At 40.8% G+C, this 19308-nt stretch overlaps 1 protein-coding gene across 2 annotated transcripts; it reads right to left on the bottom strand.

Moving 5' to 3' along the window:
• Positions 1–5159: 5159 nt before the first annotated feature.
• LOC118242966 lies at positions 5160–7758 on the bottom strand. 2 transcript variants are annotated; one of them, XR_004777137.1, is made up of 8 exons: positions 7522–7758; positions 7047–7117; positions 6655–6729; positions 6424–6522; positions 6284–6331; positions 6118–6198; positions 5618–5959; positions 5160–5464 (listed from the first exon to the last, which is right to left on the bottom strand). XR_004777137.1 is itself a non-coding variant. In XM_035536392.1 (7 exons), exons 1-7 carry the CDS (start codon positions 7691–7693, stop codon positions 5877–5879), a joined length of 675 nt encoding a protein of 224 aa, XP_035392285.1. In that variant the 5' UTR covers positions 7694–7758; the 3' UTR covers positions 5788–5876. The 2 variants fall into 2 exon arrangements, 1 of the variants encoding a protein (XP_035392285.1); XM_035536392.1 differs by lacking the exon at positions 5160–5464 and having other exon boundaries at positions 5788–6005.
• Positions 7759–19308: the final 11550 nt, after the last annotated feature.

The raw sequence follows: 19308 nt of genomic DNA on the forward strand, positions 1-19308 counted from the left end.
TAAGAGTTAATGAGGAAAATACTGAATCACTCAAATGCCATTTCTGGATACATTCAACATAAAACGTTAGCCTGTAACTCACTAATGATGCATACAACAAACACTGAAGGTGAAAACAAGAAAATGTGACTCCCTTACAATGAAAGAAAATCATTTATTGATAAATATTTATAAAGCTGTAACAAACATTATTTACAAAATGTACAAAACATGATGAGGACGACTGCAGTGGTGATGATCTGGTGATGACCACTCCATGGATGGTGATTTTGTCCAACTCTTCGACGATGGTGATGGCACTAATAATCCTGAAGGATCAATTCTCTATGGCGATCGGTCCGCTGATTGGCCTTGTCTTTGTAGTCTGGTGTAGACCACAAAGTCTCAAATTAGCCTGAAGAACATCTTGTAAAGCCTTGTTGTTCTGGCCTGGTCCAAAAACTGATGTTGGCCTCTTGTCCTGGTGGGTTTCTTGGTGAGCTTCAGGTTGTCCAGTTGTCTGTAATCCAGGAAAAAGCCTGCACTGGAGACCTGCATGATGGAAAAGCAGGAAAAAGACTCACCAAACATGGTTAGATGTTTTACTGAGAAATCTGGGAGATGTTTTAGGGTGACACAAACCTAAAAAGATGGAAAATTAAACAGGTGTAGGGGGTAAAGGGAAAAGAGAAGAAAGGTACAGACCTAAACTGCTCCAGTTTGGTGATCAGTCCATGTGATGCTCAAGCTTCTTGCGCCAACAGGTCAAGACCTAGGCCTCACATGGCTATGTGAAAACAGACTGCATCTGAAAAACACCCACATGCATACAAGAGCATTGAGGGTAAAAGAAATTGTATGATACATAGCATATAATAAATCCTAAATGTGTATAATGTCAATCAAAGTGTTCTGTGGGTTATTAAAAGCCTGGAGGAGGAGGTGGAGGGGGTCCTCTTGGTGATCATGGTCCGTTAGAAAACACAGCGGGGTGCAGCGTCTCGACGGTCTGGGTGTGACTGTACTCAGATGACCTGAAAAGGCCATCTGAATCGATGGAAACACCCTTAAACGTCATGGACACCATGGTTTGCTGCAAAATACACACAGAGTAAAAATGTCACAAAATATAATTTTCTTAAAATGCCCACATCTCAAGCAAGTCTAATTCAAACAGATGCATTCAGGCAGGAGAAAGCACTAACCAGAAAAATATTCTGCACCGATGACTCTGTTGACTCGGCGCACAGGTAGAAGGTCGCCCCAGTGATGCCGGTTCCTCTGCGCTGAATTAACGGAGTAGATCCTGATTAATGTGACTCAAAATGGGACAAGCTAGTTAAAATGCTTTTAGTTGAGACAGATATTTACCTTGATGCAGGCCACAGCATTAACGCTGGCAAAGTTCTGGAGGGTAAGCTGCAAAAGCAATAAAAAGGTTAGGTGAGGGAAACAACCGTCATGTCCATTCTCACTGAAATTGGGAACTTGTTCCCATGACTTAGTCTCACCTCTGCACACACGTGGTAAAATGTATTGCTGAGCACCCACCAGTGCTCGCTCTCCAGCCCACTGTAGATGGATTTGTGCTGGAGCTTCACCTCTACCATCTACAATCATGCAGAAAAAAAGCATCTCAATCAACGTTACCACGACACCGGCTAGTGGAAACTCTCAGCTAACAAAATGTTTCTCTGTGCCAAAAGGCCTATTATAAAATGATTAAAAATTCAAGGGAACCTTTGTATCTGCAGAAAACATCTGCGATAAGGTGTAGGCAAACATCCTGTTTGCGTTGTGCAGAGTTTGGAGAGGCTGATACATGGTCAGTAAAAAAAAAAGAAAATACATTGTTTAGGCAAGATTGCAACTATGAAGGGAAAGCAAAACAAAAACTTGTTACATTGCATTTAAGAAGAATGTGCAAGATCTATATTTTACAATAACTGTGACCATAGCGTCGCGAAAAAAGACGCAGTGGAAGTTAGCTGTTCTGCACAGAAACCTCCTCCTGCAGCAGTGATAACAGACAAACGCGAGTATAAACTGAATGAAGCTAGCTAGAGTTCTCAAGTATGAGCAATTAGCCAGCTAACTAGCTAGCTATGTCGCCAGGTACCTTTAGGATCAGAGTACAGGTCGCATCAAACTTGTCCTGATCCAACGGAAAAGGCTCCCGATCCTCCAGTTCTGCGAAAGATGTTTAAATAACCAGTGAAATATTTAACAAAAAGAATGTGGCTAGCTAGCTACAACATAGCCTTAGCTAAATATTAGCCGTTAAAAGGGTAAATTAGTTAGCGCTAGCTAAGAAGCTGAATTTCTTTTTTGTTACTGCAGCAATCCGTTGCCTTAGAAACAATAAAATGCAAACAAAAAAAAAACCCTTTATGCTAAATTTAGTTATTAAATAGACGGGGTCTGACCGAAGAGAAACATTATGTTGTATCCATGACGGCGGAAGGTGATGTTACAAAAGTCGTAGAAGAGTGTGATTAAAACAGACGAACAAGCTAGCGTTAGCTAAGCTAAGCTAAGCAACTAGCCAGCGTCATATAGTAGTTAGTTCTGCGAGGAATCAAGCTACGGCAGCTAGTTAGCTAGATAACTTATGTAGTTAGCTGGCCTGACTTTCAAATACAATAGTCCGTTCTTCGCTAGCTTGGTTAGTTAGCTAACTCACGGTCGCTGGGCTCAGTGTGGGTCGCAGCTTCTTCCACCGCCTGCTGCCGATCCCGGACACGCCACCTGTAAACAAGAAAAGAAGTGACAGCTACGGCTGAAATGCCAGCGGCACAAAGGACCGCCGGTCGAAGCCGGATACTAAGGACACGCAGAAGAAACTTCATATTCATAGCAGAGGATTCTGTTTAAGTGTAATGTAGCTCGAGCAAATCTGAAAGCGCCTTGTGAGTTTGAGGGTCGGTATACGACTGAATGGTTTTAGGGTTTTGGCTTCGTCACCGTTCCACATAACATTCGATCACCTTGGTGATCTAAATTTATGTCAAAACATCTTGTTTTCCCAGACTACAATATGCAAAATTACACGTAGCAACGTGAGAGAAAACATTTAAAAAAAAATAGGCAAATGTTGGCAAAAGAGGAATTACCCGATACAGAGTAACAGCCTAAAAAAACGCCACAAAAAATATGTTGTCTCTATTTTTAAGGCTAATTTGCTAAAACGTTTTCATTATTACTTTGATATTCATCTGCAGGCCACATTTGGCACAAAAGTAGAAAAAGTCATAAAGACTGAATAACAGTGCTATTCAGTCATTCTTTCTGATTCATGCATGCGTGTATTCATTATTTAAAGGGCACATATGAAAAATTAACCTTTTAAGTGCTTGTGCACATATATTTGGCTATCTTGAGTGCCTACCAACACACCAACTGTGAAATAAGACAACTCAGTGTGATGGAAAATATTATTTGATCATGTATTATCATGTGATTCATATGTGATGATTCCTATATAGTTATGTTAATCCTTTCCATCATATAATCCTATATGAATGGTTTAGTCTGCATACTCTGTCTCTGTATATTGTGTGAACAAATGATTGTGTTGTGACCTGCAGGGGTCGTAAAGAGGGATTAGGCTTTTGTTTTCTTGCAAATGGTGTCTGTCCTTTGAAGCGTCCTGGCATATGCAGGAATGTTCATCACCAAATGGAGCAGGGAGTGCGTGAACAAGATCACAGAGCACCACCTCCCTGGGGAGGGGGTTGAAGTTTAGATATAAGGAGTAGTCAGTCTACCCCTTTAGAGCTTTCGCTTTCGAGCATTAGCCCTCACACAGCTGTGTGTCCTTTTGTGTGTCCTATTTTCGTTATTAAATGACTCTCTTAATCACGTGTGACTTGCTGTTTGTTCAAAATTCCACCACATCAGTCAGCATTTTAGTGGGCTGCCTATGTCAGAAAACATGAACTAAAACAAGCTGTTCAGATTTGGCTTCCCTTTCTACCCCAAAAGGGAGCCATTCGCTTTATGCCACCCCCGGTCTCAGTGTCTGCACCCACGGCTTGATAACTACCTTTGCGGAAGTGCGCAATTTATTTTGTCACACACGCCAGGTCCGCTATCACGTTGAAGGTAAGAGCCAACCCAGGCCATTTCAGTGAACACGTGTTATCTCCAACTCTAGGAGTCATGTTACATAGCTCATGGATGCTTTTCCTAAAATTGTAAACATTGCTTTTGCCTACCAACAAAAAATAAACATAAATGAATAATGTCTAATTGTATCAGGTCACTACTAATTCAACTCCCATCTTAATGTGCTTTTCTCAGCACAATCTACTGCATATTTGTTGTTTCTGATCATGCTGAGCTTTAGGAAATTAAGGACATTCACGTTTTGCCTTGGATTCATGTGGTAGCATAAGACAGGTGGATATTACTTCCCAAAACTGCTCAACAGCAGTAAACAAATTCATTCTTCTCCCAGCTGTCTGTCTATTTCTTCTTATAGTTTGGGTGTCTCAACCAAACCTACCTCTATGATAACGGCCTTGGGATGTTCTTCATAGTTTATTTGTTCTTATTCCATCTCTGGATCAAATCCTGCGGGGACTGACCAGTACAGGATCAGAGATCAATGTGGATCTCTGAGCTTTCTATCCATCAGGTGATGGTCATGTCTTTGTAGTTAGGTGGGTCTTAGAACAAAGTGTAGATCTGCACCTTGAATGCATATTTGTCGACTGGAGTTTGGAAAGGATTCTGCCCCTAGACACACCCACTTCATTATACTGGCTCTCAACTTAAATTGTAAAGTGAGTGCTTGTAGGTTATTCAACAAAACATAAGCCCCTCCTGATGATGGAATAAGGAGATATATCCCAGATTTATTCCCCTATCTTATTTTCAGTCATAGTTTAGATTAACAAGAGCTACTTTTGTTTATGCATATTACTTGACTGATTAACTGGTTGGACCACGCATAAGAGTTAATGAGGAAAATACTGAATCACTCAAATGCCATTTCTGGATACATTCAACGTAAAACATGTTAGCCTGTAACTCACTAATGATGCATACAACAAACACTGAAGGTGAAAACAAGAAAATGTGACTCCCTTACAATGAAAGAAAATCATTTACTGATAAATATTTATAAAGCTGTAATAAACATTTACAAAATGTACAAAACATGATGAGGACGACTGCAGTGGTGATGATCTGGTGATGACCACTCCATGGATGGTGATTTTGTCCAACTCTTCGACGATGGTGATGGCACTAATAATCCTGAAGGATCAATTCTCTACGGCGATCGGTCCGCTGATTGGCCTTGTCTTTGTAGTCTGGTGTAGACCACAAAGTCTCAAATTATCCCGAAGAACATCTTGTAAAGCCTTGTTGTTCTGGCCTGGTCCAAAAACTGATGTTGGCCTCTTGTCCTGGTGGGTTTCTTGGTGAGCTTCAGGTTGTCCAGTTGTCTGTAATCCAGGAAAAAGCCTGCACTGGAGACCTGCATGAGAGAAAAGCAGGAAAAAGACTCACCAAACATGGTTAGATGTTTTACTGAGAAATCTGGGAGATGTTTTAGGGTGACACAAACCTAAAAAGATGGAAAATTAAACAGGTGTAGGGGGTAAAGGGAAAAGAGAAGAAAGGTACAGACCTAAACTGCTCCAGTTTGGTGATCAGTCCATGTGATGCTCAAGCTTCTTGCGCCAACAGGTCAAGACCTAGGCCTCACATGGCTATGTGAAAACAGACTGCATCTGAAAAACACCCACATGCATACAAGAGCATTGAGGGTAAAAGAAATTGTATGATACATAGCATATAATAAATCCTAAATGTGTATAATGTCAATCAAAGTGTTCTGTGGGTTATTAAAAGCCTGGAGGAGGAGGTGGAGGGGGTCCTCTTGGTGATCATGGTCCGTTAGAAAACACAGCGGGGTGCGGCGTCTCGACGGTCTGGGTGTGACTGTACTCAGATGACCTGAAAAGGCCATCTGAATCGATGGAAACACCCTTAAACGTCATGGACACCATGGTTTGCTGCAAAATACACACAGAGTAAAAATGTCACAAAATATAATTTTCTTAAAATGCCCACATCTCAAACAAGTCTAATTCAAACAGATGCATTCAGGCAGGAGAAAGCACTAACCAGAAAAATATTCTGCACCGATGACTCTGTTGACTCGGCGCACAGGTAGAAGGTCGCCCCAGTGATGCCGGTTCCTCTGCGCTGAATTAACGGAGTAGATCCTGATTAATGTGACTCAAAATGGGACAAGCTAGTTAAAATGCTTTTAGTTGAGACAGATATTTACCTTGATGCAGGCCACAGCATTAACGTTGGCAAAGTTCTGGAGGGTAAGCTGCAAATGCAATAAAAAGGTTAGGTGAGGGAAACAACCGTCATGTCCATTCTCACCGAAATTGGGAACTTGTTCCCATGACTTAGTCTCACCTCTGCACACACGTGGTAAAACGCATTGCTGAGCACCCACCAGTGCTCGCTCTCCAGCCCACTGTAGATGGATTTGTGCTGGAGCTTCACCTCTACCATCTACAATCATGCAGAAAAAAAAGCATCTCAATCAACTTTTCCCACGACACTGGCTAGTGGAAACTCTCAGCTAACAAAATGTTTCTCTGTGCCAAAAGGCCTATTATAAAATGATTAAAAATTCAAGGGAACCTTTGTATCTGCATAAAACATCTGCGAGAAGGTGTAGGCAAACATCCTGTTTGCGTTGTGCAGAGCTTGGAGAGGCTGATACATGGTCAGTAAAAAAAAAAAAAAGAAAAGAAAGAAAATACATTGTTTAGGCAAGATTGCAACTACGAAGGGAAAGAAAAACAAAAACTTGTTACATTGCATTCAAGAAGAATGTGCAAGATCTATATTTTACAATAACTGTGACCACAGCGTCGCGAAAAAAGACGCAGTGGAAGTTAACTGTTCTGCACAAAAACCTCCTCCTGCAGCAGTGATAACAGACAAACGCGAGCATAAACTGAATGAAGCTAGCTAGAGTTCTCAAGTATGAGCAATTAGCCAGCTAACTAGCTAGCTATGTCGCCAGGTACCTTTAGGATCAGAGTACAGGTCGTTTCAAACGTGTCCTGATCCAACGGAAAAGGCTCCCGATCCTCCAGTTCTGCGAAAGATGTTTAAATAACCAGTGAAATATTTAACAAAAAGATTGTGGCTAGCTAGCTACAACATAGCCTTAGCTAAATATTAGCCGTTAAAAGGCTAAATTAGCTAGCGCTAGCTAAGAAGCTGAATTTTATTTTTGTTACTGCAGCGATCCGTTGCCATAGAAACAATAACAAACAAACAAACAAAACCTTTAGGCTATATTTAGTTATTAAATAGACGGGGTCTGACCGAAGAGAAACATTATGTTGTATACATGACGGCGGAAGGTGAAGTAGTAGTTAGTTCTGCGAGGAATCAAGCTACGGCAGCTAGTTAGCTAGATAACTTATGTAGTTAGCTGGCCTGACTTTCAAATACAATAGTCCGTTCCTCGCTAGCTTGGTTAGTTAGCTAACTCACGGTCGCTGGGCTCAGTGTGGGTCGCAGCTTCTTCTACCGCCTGCTGCCGATCCCGAACACGCCACCTGTAAACAAGAAAAGAAGTGACAGCTACGGCTGAAATGCCAGCGGCACAAAGGACCGCCGGCCGAAGCCGGATACCAAGGACGGGCAGAAGAAACTTCATATTCATAGCCTAGGATTCTGCTGAAGTGTAACGTAGATCGAGCAAATCTGAAAGCGCCTTGTGAGTTTGAGGGTCGGTAGACGACTGAATGGTTTTAGGGGTTTTGGCTTCGTCACCGTTCCACATAACATTCGATCACCTTGGTGATCTAAATTTATGTCAAAACATCTTGTTTTCCCAGACTACAATATGCAAATTTACACGTAGCAACGTGAGAGAAAACATTTTTTAAAAAATAGGCAAATGTTGGCAAAAGAGGAATTACCCGATGCAGAGTAACAGCCTAAAAACAACGCCAAAAAAAATATGTTGTCTCTATTTTTAAGGCTAATTTGCTAAAACATTTTCATTATTACTTTGATATTCATCTGCAGGCCACATTTGGCACAAAAGTAGAAAAAGTCATAAAGACTGAATAACAGTGCTATTCATTCTTTCTGATTCATGCATGCGTGTATTCATTATTTAAAGGGCACATATGAAAAATTAACCTTTTAAGTGCTTGTGCACATATATTTCAGATAGACAAGCTTTAAGCAAAAGAAGCCAAAACAAACCTGCTCGTTCAAATTGTAATAATATCTTGAGATGGTGTAACAATGTTATGAGTGTCACGACAGTCTGTAGTCATCTCAGGAGCACCTTCTTTAGTGGTTGAAGCTCATGTAAATAATATTTCTAGGACCGCCTTTCTCCACCTCAGGAACATTTCTAAGATTAGGAACATGCTCTCCTCACATGATGCAGAAAAGCTAGCCCATGCATTTACTACTTCAAGCTTGGATTACTGTAATGCTGTGACGGCCCGTGTGCCACAGGGTGCGGAGCAGGACGCATAGACTCCCTCGTCTTTGAAAAACATTTATTGACATACAACGTATACGACAATGGTGGCATACACATAACGCTAACGACGATGACCAAAACATTAACAGTGGCTACACAAACAATGACCAAGGAGGAAGTACACACCAACAGGGGTTTAAATACAGACACTCAACACTAAAGCCTGTGCAGGTGTGTGCCATCAAGGAGGGCGTGCTTATAAATAAGACAAGTCTAGGACCTCTAGAAAGTTGGACTAAGCATTTATTGCTAATTTCATTTTATTTTTTATTATTATTTTTTTCTCTTTAAACTGTTGTTATTGAGGTGTCCTTTGTCGGCCAGAGGAGGATGCGTCCCCGCCTTGAATTTTGGTTCCTCTCAAGGTTTCTTCCTCATGCTCTAGGGAGTTTTTCCTTGCCACTGTCGCCCTTGGCTTGCTCACTGAGGACTTTGACATTTGTAAAGCTGCTTTGTGACATCTGTTGTAAAAAGCACCGTATAAATCAATTTTGATTTATTTTTATTTGAAAGCATAACTTCCATTCACTTCCACTTATGAAGTTCACCCCATGTATTTTAGAAAACGTGCCATATTGGAAGGGCTTTGAGTTATGTGTATGTATAATGTTATGTAGCTACTATTTAGTTCAACTAGGCACTCATTGTTTGTAGATGTTTGTGGCACATTTCTCTAAAGAGCATTTCACTTCACTAGCTAGATAAGATACATGAGGTCATTTTACTACCTTATCTAGTTCACTAGCTATTAATGTTAGTGATTACTCTGTAGTAATGGCAGTAATTACTCTTGTAGTGTTTTTGCCTGGAAAACCAATTTCAAGTGTAATAAACATTCATTCTGAAGCTTTTCTGTGTAATGAGCCTATACGCACAGTGAAAAGCAGAGCCTGGTGTGAGTAAGGTCCAGTGTTTGCAGCGTTTGCTTCAGTGATAATTATGCTCTAGTGTTCGTTATATCTCACACTTTGTAAAGACTTGAACTCCAATAGTGCTGAGCTCCTCTTCTGACTGAGACAAATGTGAGTATAAGCTAGAGAAGCCTTAAGCAAAAGAAGCCAAAACAAACCTGCCTTTTGAAATTGTAATAATGTCTTGAGATGCTGTAATAATGTTATGAGTGTCACAACAGTCTGTAGTCATTTCAGGAGCACCTTCTTTAGTGGTTGAGCCCTGCATCTTGGATGTCAAGCTCCTACTGTGCTTTAATTTAACCTACAATACATCTCCTAGGCCTAAGACTACAGTCAAAGAACAAACATCTAATTCAATATTTAGTTGCCATTTCAGTGAACACGTGTTATCTCCAACTCTAGGAGTCATGTTACATAGCTCATGGATGCTTTTCCTAAAATTGTAAACATTTCTTTTGCCTACCAACAAAAAATAAACATAAATGAATAATGTCTAATTGTATCAGGTCACTACTAATTCAACTCCCATCTTAATGTGCTTTTCTCAGTACAATCTACTGCATATTTGTTGTTTCTGATCATGCTGAGCTTTAGGAAATTAAGGACATTCACGTTTTGCCTTGGATTCATGTGGTAGCATAAGACAGGTAGATATTACTTCCAAAACTGCTCAACAGCAGTAAACAAATTCATTCTTCTCCCAGCTGTCTGTCTATTTCTTCTTATAGTTTGGGTGTCTCAACCAAACCTACCTCTATGATAACGGCCTTGGGATGTTCTTCATGGTTTATTTGTTCTTATTCCATCTCTGGATCAAATCCTGCGGGGACTGACCAGTACAGGATCAGAGATCAATGTGGATCTCTGAGCTTTCTATCCATCAGGTGATGGTCATGTCTTTGTAGTTAGGTGGGTCTTAGAACGCAGTGTAGATCTGCACCTTGAATGCATATTTGTCGACTGGAGTTTGGAAAGGATTCTGCCCCTAGACACACCCACTTCATTATACTGGCTCTCAACTTAAATTGTAAAGTGAGTGCTTGTAGGTTATTCAACAAAACATAAGCCCCTCCTGATGATGGAATAAGGAGATATATCCCAGATTTATTCCCCTATCTTATTTTCAGTCATAGTTTAGATTAACAAAAGCTACTTTTGTTTATGCATATTACTTGACTGATTAACTGGTTGGACCACGCATAAGAGTTAATGAGGAAAATACTGAATCACTCAAATGCCATTTCTGGATACATTCAACGTAAAACATGTTAGCCTGTAACTCACTAATGATGCATACAACAAACACTGAAGGTGAAAACAAGAAAATGTGACTCCCTTACAATGAAAGAAAATCATTTACTGATAAATATTTATAAAGCTGTAATAAACATTATTTACAAAATGTACAAAACATGATGAGGACGACTGCAGTGGTGATGATCTGGTGATGACCACTCCATGGATGGTGATTTTGTCCAACTCTTCAACGATGGTGATGGCACTAATAATCCTGAAGGATCAATTCTCTATGGCGATCGGTCCGCTGATTGGCCTTGTCTTTGTAGTCTGGTGTAGACCACAAAGTCTCAAATTAGCCTGAAGAACATCTTGTAAAGCCTTGTTGTTCTGGCCTGGTCCAAAAACTGATGTTGGCCTCTTGTCCTGGTGGGTTTCTTGGTGAGCTTCAGGTTGTCCCGTTGTCTGTAATCCAGGAAAAAGCCTGCACTGGAGACCTGCATGATGGAAAAGCAGGAAAAAGACTCACCAAACATGGTTAGATGTTTTACTGAGAAATCTGGGAGATGTTTTAGGGTGACACAAACCTAAAAAGATGGAAAATTAAACAGGTGTAGGGGGTAAAGGGAAAAGAGAAGAAAGGTACAGACCTAAACTGCTCCAGTTTGGTGATCAGTCCATGTGATGCTCAAGCTTCTTGCGCCAACAGGTCAAGACCTAGGCCTCACATGGCTATGTGAAAACAGACTGCATCTGAAAAACACCCACATGCATACAAGAGCATTGAGGGTAAAAGAAATTGTATGATACATAGCATATAATAAATCCTAAATGTGTATAATGTCAATCAAAGTGTTCTGTGGGTTATTAAAAGCCTGGAGGATTAGGTGGAGGGGGTCCTCTTGGTGATCATGGTCCGTTAGAAAACACAGCGGGGTGCAGCGTCTCGACGGTCTGGGTGTGACTGTACTCAGAGGACCTGAAAAGGCCATCTGAATCGATGGAAACACCCTTAAACGTCATGGACACCATGGTTTGCTGCAAAATACACACAGAGTAAAAATGTCACAAAATATAATTTTCTTAAAATGCCCACATCTCAAACAAGTCTAATTCAAACAGATGCATTCAGGCAGGAGAAAGCACTAACCAGAAAAATATTCTGCACCGATGACTCTGTTGACTCGGCGCACAGGTAGAAGGTCGCCCCAGTGATGCCGGTTCCTCTGCGCTGAATTAACGGAGTAGATCCTGATTAATGTGACTCAAAATGGGACAAGCTAGTTAAAATGCTTTTAGTTGAGACAGATATTTACCTTGATGCAGGCCACAGCATTAACGCTGGCAAAGTTCTGGAGGGTAAGCTGCAAAAGCAATAAAAAGGTTAGGTGAGGGAAACAACCGTCATGTCCATTCTCACTGAAATTGGGAACTTGTTCCCATGACTTAGTCTCACCTCTGCACACACGTGGTAAAATGTATTGCTGAGCACCCACCAGTGCTCGCTCTCCAGCCCACTGTAGATGGATTTGTGCTGGAGCTTCACCTCTACCATCTACAATCATGCAGAAAAAAAGCATCTCAATCAACGTTACCACGACACCGGCTAGTGGAAACTCTCAGCTAACAAAATGTTTCTCTGTGCCAAAAGGTCTATTATAAAATGATTAAAAATTCAAGGGAACCTTTGTATCTGCAGAAAACATCTGCGATAAGGTGTAGGCAAACATCCTGTTTGCGTTGTGCAGAGTTTGGAGAGGCTGATACATGGTCAGTAAAAAAAAGAAAATACATTGTTTAGGCAAGATTGCAACTATGAAGGGAAAGCAAAACAAAAACTTGTTACATTGCATTTAAGAAGAATGTGCAAGATCTATATTTTACAATAACTGTGACCATAGCGTCGCGAAAAAAGACGCAGTGGAAGTTAGCTGTTCTGCACAGAAACCTCCTCCTGCAGCAGTGATAACAGACAAACGCGAGTATAAACTGAATGAAGCTAGCTAGAGTTCTCAAGTATGAGCAATTAGCCAGCTAACTAGCTAGCTATGTCGCCAGGTACCTTTAGGATCAGAGTACAGGTCGCATCAAACTTGTCCTGATCCAACGGAAAAGGCTCCCGATCCTCCAGTTCTGCGAAAGATGTTTAAATAACCAGTGAAATATTTAACAAAAAGAATGTGGCTAGCTAGCTACAACATAGCCTTAGCTAAATATTAGCCGTTAAAAGGGTAAATTAGTTAGCGCTAGCTAAGAAGCTGAATTTCTTTTTTGTTACTGCAGCAATCCGTTGCCTTAGAAACAATAAAATGCAAACAAAAAAAACCCTTTATGCTAAATTTAGTTATTAAATAGACGGGGTCTGACCGAAGAGAAACATTATGTTGTATCCATGACGGCGGAAGGTGATGTTACAAAAGTCGTAGAAGAGTGTGATTAAAACAGACGAACAAGCTAGCGTTAGCTAAGATAAGCTAAGCAACTAGCCAGCGTCATATAGTAGTTAGTTCTGCGAGGAATCAAGCTACGGCAGCTAGTTAGCTAGATAACTTATGTAGTTAGCTGGCCTGACTTTCAAATACAATAGTCCGTTCTTCGCTAGCTTGGTTAGTTAGCTAACTCACGGTCGCTGGGCTCAGTGTGGGTCGCAGCTTCTTCCACCGCCTGCTGCCGATCCCGGACACGCCACCTGTAAACAAGAAAAGAAGTGACAGCTACGGCTGAAATGCCAGCGGCACAAAGGACCGCCGGTCGAAGCCGGATACTAAGGACACGCAGAAGAAACTTCATATTCATAGCAGAGGATTCTGTTTAAGTGTAATGTAGCTCGAGCAAACTCTGAAAGCGCCTTGTTAGTTTGAGGGTCGGTATACGACTGAATGGTTTTAGGGTTTTGGCTTCGTCACCGTTCCACATAACATTCGATCACCTTGGTGATCTAAATTTATGTCAAAACATCTTGTTTTCCCAGACTACAATATGCAAAATTACACGTAGCAACGTGAGAGAAAACATTTTAAAAAAAATAGGCAAATGTTGGCAAAAGAGGAATTACCCGATACAGAGTAACAGCCTAAAAAAACGCCACAAAAAATATGTTGTCTCTATTTTTAAGGCTAATTTGCTAAAACGTTTTCATTATTACTTTGATATTCATCTGCACAAAAGTAGAAAAAGTCATAAAGACTGAATAACAGTGCTATTCAGTCATTCTTTCTGATTCATGCATGCGTGTATTCATTATTTAAAGGGCACATATGAAAAATTAACCTTTTAAGTGCTTGTGCACATATATTTGGCTATCTTGAGTGCCTACCAACACACCAACTGTGAAATAAGACAACTCAGTGTGATGGAAAATATTATTTGATCATGTATTATCATGTGATTCATATGTGATGATTCCTATATAATTATGTTAATCCTTTCCATCATATAATCCTATATGAATGGTTTAGTCTGCATACTCTGTCTCTGTATATTGTGTGAACAAATGATTGTGTTGTGACCTGCAGGGGTCGTAAAGAGGGATTAGGCTTTTGTTTTCTTGCAAATGGTGTCTGTCCTTTGAAGCGTCCTGGCATATGCAGGAATGTTCATCACCAAATGGAGCAGGGAGTGCGTGAACAAGATCACAGAGCACCACCTCCCTGGGGAGGGGGTTGAAGTTTAGATATAAGGAGTAGTCAGTCTACCCCTTTAGAGCTTTCGCTTTCGAGCATTAGCCCTCACACAGCTGTGTGTCCTTTTGTGTGTCCTATTTTCGTTATTAAATGACTCTCTTAATCACGTGTGACTTGCTGTTTGTTCAAAATTCCACCACATCAGTCAGCATTTTAGTGGGCTGCCTATGTCAGAAAACATGAACTAAAACAAGCTGTTCAGATTTGGCTTCCCTTTCTACCCCAAAAGGGAGCCATTCGCTTTATGCCACCCCCGGTCTCAGTGTCTGCACCCACGGCTTGATAACTACCTTTGCGGAAGTGCGCAATTTATTTTGTCACACACGCCAGGTCCGCTATCACGTTGAAGGTAAGAGCCAACCCAGGCCATTTCAGTGAACACGTGTTATCTCCAACTCTAGGAGTCATGTTACATAGCTCATGGATGCTTTTCCTAAAATTGTAAACATTGCTTTTGCCTACCAACAAAAAATAAACATAAATGAATAATGTCTAATTGTATCAGGTCACTACTAATTCAACTCCCATCTTAATGTGCTTTTCTCAGCACAATCTACTGCATATTTGTTGTTTCTGATCATGCTGAGCTTTAGGAAATTAAGGACATTCACGTTTTGCCTTGGATTCATGTGGTAGCATAAGACAGGTGGATATTACTTCCCAAAACTGCTCAACAGCAGTAAACAAATTCATTCTTCTCCCAGCTGTCTGTCTATTTCTTCTTATAGTTTGGGTGTCTCAACCAAACCTACCTCTATGATAACGGCCTTGGGATGTTCTTCATAGTTTATTTGTTCTTATTCCATCTCTGGATCAAATCCTGTGGGGACTGACCAGTACAGGATCAGAGATCAATGTGGATCTCTGAGCTTTCTATCCATCAGGTGATGGTCATGTCTTTGTAGTTAGGTGGGTCTTAGAACGCAGTGTAGATCTACACCTTGAATGCATATTTGTCGACTGGAGTTTGGAAAGGATTCTGCCCCTAGACACACCCACTTCATTATACTGGCTCTCAACTTAAATTGTAAAGTGAGTGCTTGTAGGTTATTCAACAAAACATAAGCCCCTCCTGATGATGGAATAAGGAGATATATCCCAGATTTATTCCCCCATCTTATTTTCAGTCATAGTTTAGATTAACAAAAGCTACTTTTGTTTATGCATATTACTTGACTGATTAACTGGTTGGACCACGCATAAGAGTTAATGAGGAAAATACTGAATCACTCAAATGCCATTTCTGGATACATTCAACGTAAAACATGTTAGCCTGTAACTCACTAATGATGCATACAACAAACACTGAAGGTGAAAACAAGAAAATGTGACTCCCTTACAATGAAAGAAAATCATTTATTGATAAATATTTATAAAGCTGTAACAAACATTATTTACAAAATGTACAAAACATGATGAGGACGACTGCAGTGGTGATGATCTGGTGATGACCACTCCATGGATGGTGATTTTGTCCAACTCTTCGACGATGGTGATGGCACTAATAATCCTGAAGGATCAATTCTCTATGGCGATCGGTCCGCTGATTGGCCTTGTCTTTGTAGTCTGGTGTAGACCACAAAGTCTCAAATTATCCTGAAGAACATCTTGTAAAGCCTTGTTGTTCTGGCCTGGTCCAAAAACTGATGTTGGCCTCTTGTCCTGGTGGGTTTCTTGGTGAGCTTCAGGTTGTCCCGTTGTCTGTAATCCAGGAAAAAGCCTGCACTGGAGACCTGCATGATGGAAAAGCAGGAAAAAGACTCAGCAAACATGGTTAGATGTTTTACTGAGAAATCTGGGAGATGTTTTAGGGTGACACAAACCTAAAAAGATGGAAAATTAAACAGGTGTAGGGGGTAAAGGGAAAAGAGAAGAAAGGTACAGACCTAAACTGCTCCAGTTTGGTGATCAGTCCATGTGATGCTCAAGCTTCTTGCGCCAACAGGTCAAGACCTAGGCCTCACATGGCTATGTGAAAACAGACTGCATCTGAAAAACACCCACATGCATACAAGAGCATTGAGGGTAAAAGAAATTGTATGATACATAGCATATAATAAATCCTAAATGTGTATAATGTCAATCAAAGTGTTCTGTGGGTTATTAAAAGCCTGGAGGATTAGGTGGAGGGGGTCCTCTTGGTGATCATGGTCCGTTAGAAAACACAGCGGGGTGCAGCGTCTCGACGGTCTGGGTGTGACTGTACTCAGAGGACCTGAAAAGGCCATCTGAATCGATGGAAACACCCTTAAACGTCATGGACACCATGGTTTGCTGCAAAATACACACAGAGTAAAAATGTCACAAAATATAATTTTCTTAAAATGCCCACATCTCAAACAAGTCTAATTCAAACAGATGCATTCAGGCAGGAGAAAGCACTAACCAGAAAAATATTCTGCACCGATGACTCTGTTGACTCGGCGCACAGGTAGAAGGTCGCCCCAGTGATGCCGGTTCCTCTGCGCTGAATTAACGGAGTAGATCCTGATTAATGTGACTCAAAATGGGACAAGCTAGTTAAAATGCTTTTAGTTGAGACAGATATTTACCTTGATGCAGGCCACAGCATTAACGCTGGCAAAGTTCTGGAGGGTAAGCTGCAAAAGCAATAAAAAGGTTAGGTGAGGGAAACAACCGTCATGTCCATTCTCACTGAAATTGGGAACTTGTTCCCATGACTTAGTCTCACCTCTGCACACACGTGGTAAAATGTATTGCTGAGCACCCACCAGTGCTCGCTCTCCAGCCCACTGTAGATGGATTTGTGCTGGAGCTTCACCTCTACCATCTACAATCATGCAGAAAAAAAGCATCTCAATCAACGTTACCACGACACCGGCTAGTGGAAACTCTCAGCTAACAAAATGTTTCTCTGTGCCAAAAGGTCTATTATAAAATGATTAAAAATTCAAGGGAACCTTTGTATCTGCAGAAAACATCTGCGATAAGGTGTAGGCAAACATCCTGTTTGCGTTGTGCAGAGTTTGGAGAGGCTGATACATGGTCAGTAAAAAAAAAGAAAATACATTGTTTAGGCAAGATTGCAACTATGAAGGGAAAGCAAAACAAAAACTTGTTACATTGCATTTAAGAAGAATGTGCAAGATCTATATTTTACAATAACTGTGACCATAGCGTCGCGAAAAAAGACGCAGTGGAAGTTAGCTGTTCTGCACAGAAACCTCCTCCTGCAGCATTGATAACAGACAAACGCGAGTATAAACTGAATGAAGCTAGCTAGAGTTCTCAAGTATGAGCAATTAGCCAGCTAACTAGCTAGCTATGTCGCCAGGTACCTTTAGGATCAGAGTACAGGTCGCATCAAACTTGTCCTGATCCAACGGAAAAGGCTCCCGATCCTCCAGTTCTGCGAAAGATGTTTAAATAACCAGTGAAATATTTAACAAAAAGAATGTGGCTAGCTAGCTACAACATAGCCTTAGCTAAATATTAGCCGTTAAAAGGGTAAATTAGTTAGCGCTAGCTAAGAAGCTGAATTTCTTTTTTGTTACTGCAGCAATCCGTTGCCTTAGAAACAATAAAATGCAAACAAAAAAAAACCCTTTATGCTAAATTTAGTTATTAAATAGACGGGGTCTGACCGAAGAGAAACATTATGTTGTATCCATGACGGCGGAAGGTGATGTTACAAAAGTCGTAGAAGAGTGTGATTAAAACAGACGAACAAGCTAGCGTTAGCTAAGCTAAGCTAAGCAACTAGCCAGCGTCATATAGTAGTTAGTTCTGCGAGGAATCAAGCTACGGCAGCTAGTTAGCTAGATAACTTATGTAGTTAGCTGGCCTGACTTTCAAATACAATAGTCCGTTCTTCGCTAGCTTGGTTAGTTAGCTAACTCACGGTCGCTGGGCTCAGTGTGGGTCGCAGCTTCTTCCACCGCCTGCTGCCGATCCCGGACACGCCACCTGTAAACAAGAAAAGAAGTGACAGCTACGGCTGAAATGCCAGCGGCACAAAGGACCGCCGGTCGAAGCCGGATACTAAGGACACGCAGAAGAAACTTCATATTCATAGCAGAGGATTCTGTTTAAGTGTAATGTAGCTCGAGCAAACTCTGAAAGCGCCTTGTTAGTTTGAGGGTCGGTATACGACTGAATGGTTTTAGGGTTTTGGCTTCGTCACCGTTCCACATAACATTCGATCACCTTGGTGATCTAAATTTATGTCAAAACATCTTGTTTTCCCAGACTACAATATGCAAAATTACACGTAGCAACGTGAGAGAAAACATTTTAAAAAAATAGGCAAATGTTGGCAAAAGAGGAATTACCCGATACAGAGTAACAGCCTAAAAAAACGCCACAAAAAATATGTTGTCTCTATTTTTAAGGCTAATTTGCTAAAACGTTTTCATTATTACTTTGATATTCATCTGCACAAAAGTAGAAAAAGTCATAAAGACTGAATAACAGTGCTATTCAGTCATTCTTTCTGATTCATGCATGCGTGTATTCATTATTTAAAGGGCACATATGAAAAATTAACCTTTTAAGTGCTTGTGCACATATATTTGGCTATCTTGAGTGCCTACCAACACACCAACTGTGAAATAAGACAACTCAGTGTGATGGAAAATATTATTTGATCATGTATTATCATGTGATTCATATGTGATGATTCCTATATAATTATGTTAATCCTTTCCATCATATAATCCTATATGAATGGTTTAGTCTGCATACTCTGTCTCTGTATATTGTGTGAACAAATGATTGTGTTGTGACCTGCAGGGGTCGTAAAGAGGGATTAGGCTTTTGTTTTCTTGCAAATGGTGTCTGTCCTTTGAAGCGTCCTGGCATATGCAGGAATGTTCATCACCAAATGGAGCAGGGAGTGCGTGAACAAGATCACAGAGCACCACCTCCCTGGGGAGGGGGTTGAAGTTTAGATATAAGGAGTAGTCAGTCTACCCCTTTAGAG

This window comes from Electrophorus electricus, chromosome 18 (genome assembly GCF_013358815.1).
Source record: "Electrophorus electricus isolate fEleEle1 chromosome 18, fEleEle1.pri, whole genome shotgun sequence".
Classification (NCBI taxonomy): Eukaryota; Metazoa; Chordata; class Actinopteri; order Gymnotiformes; family Gymnotidae; genus Electrophorus; species Electrophorus electricus.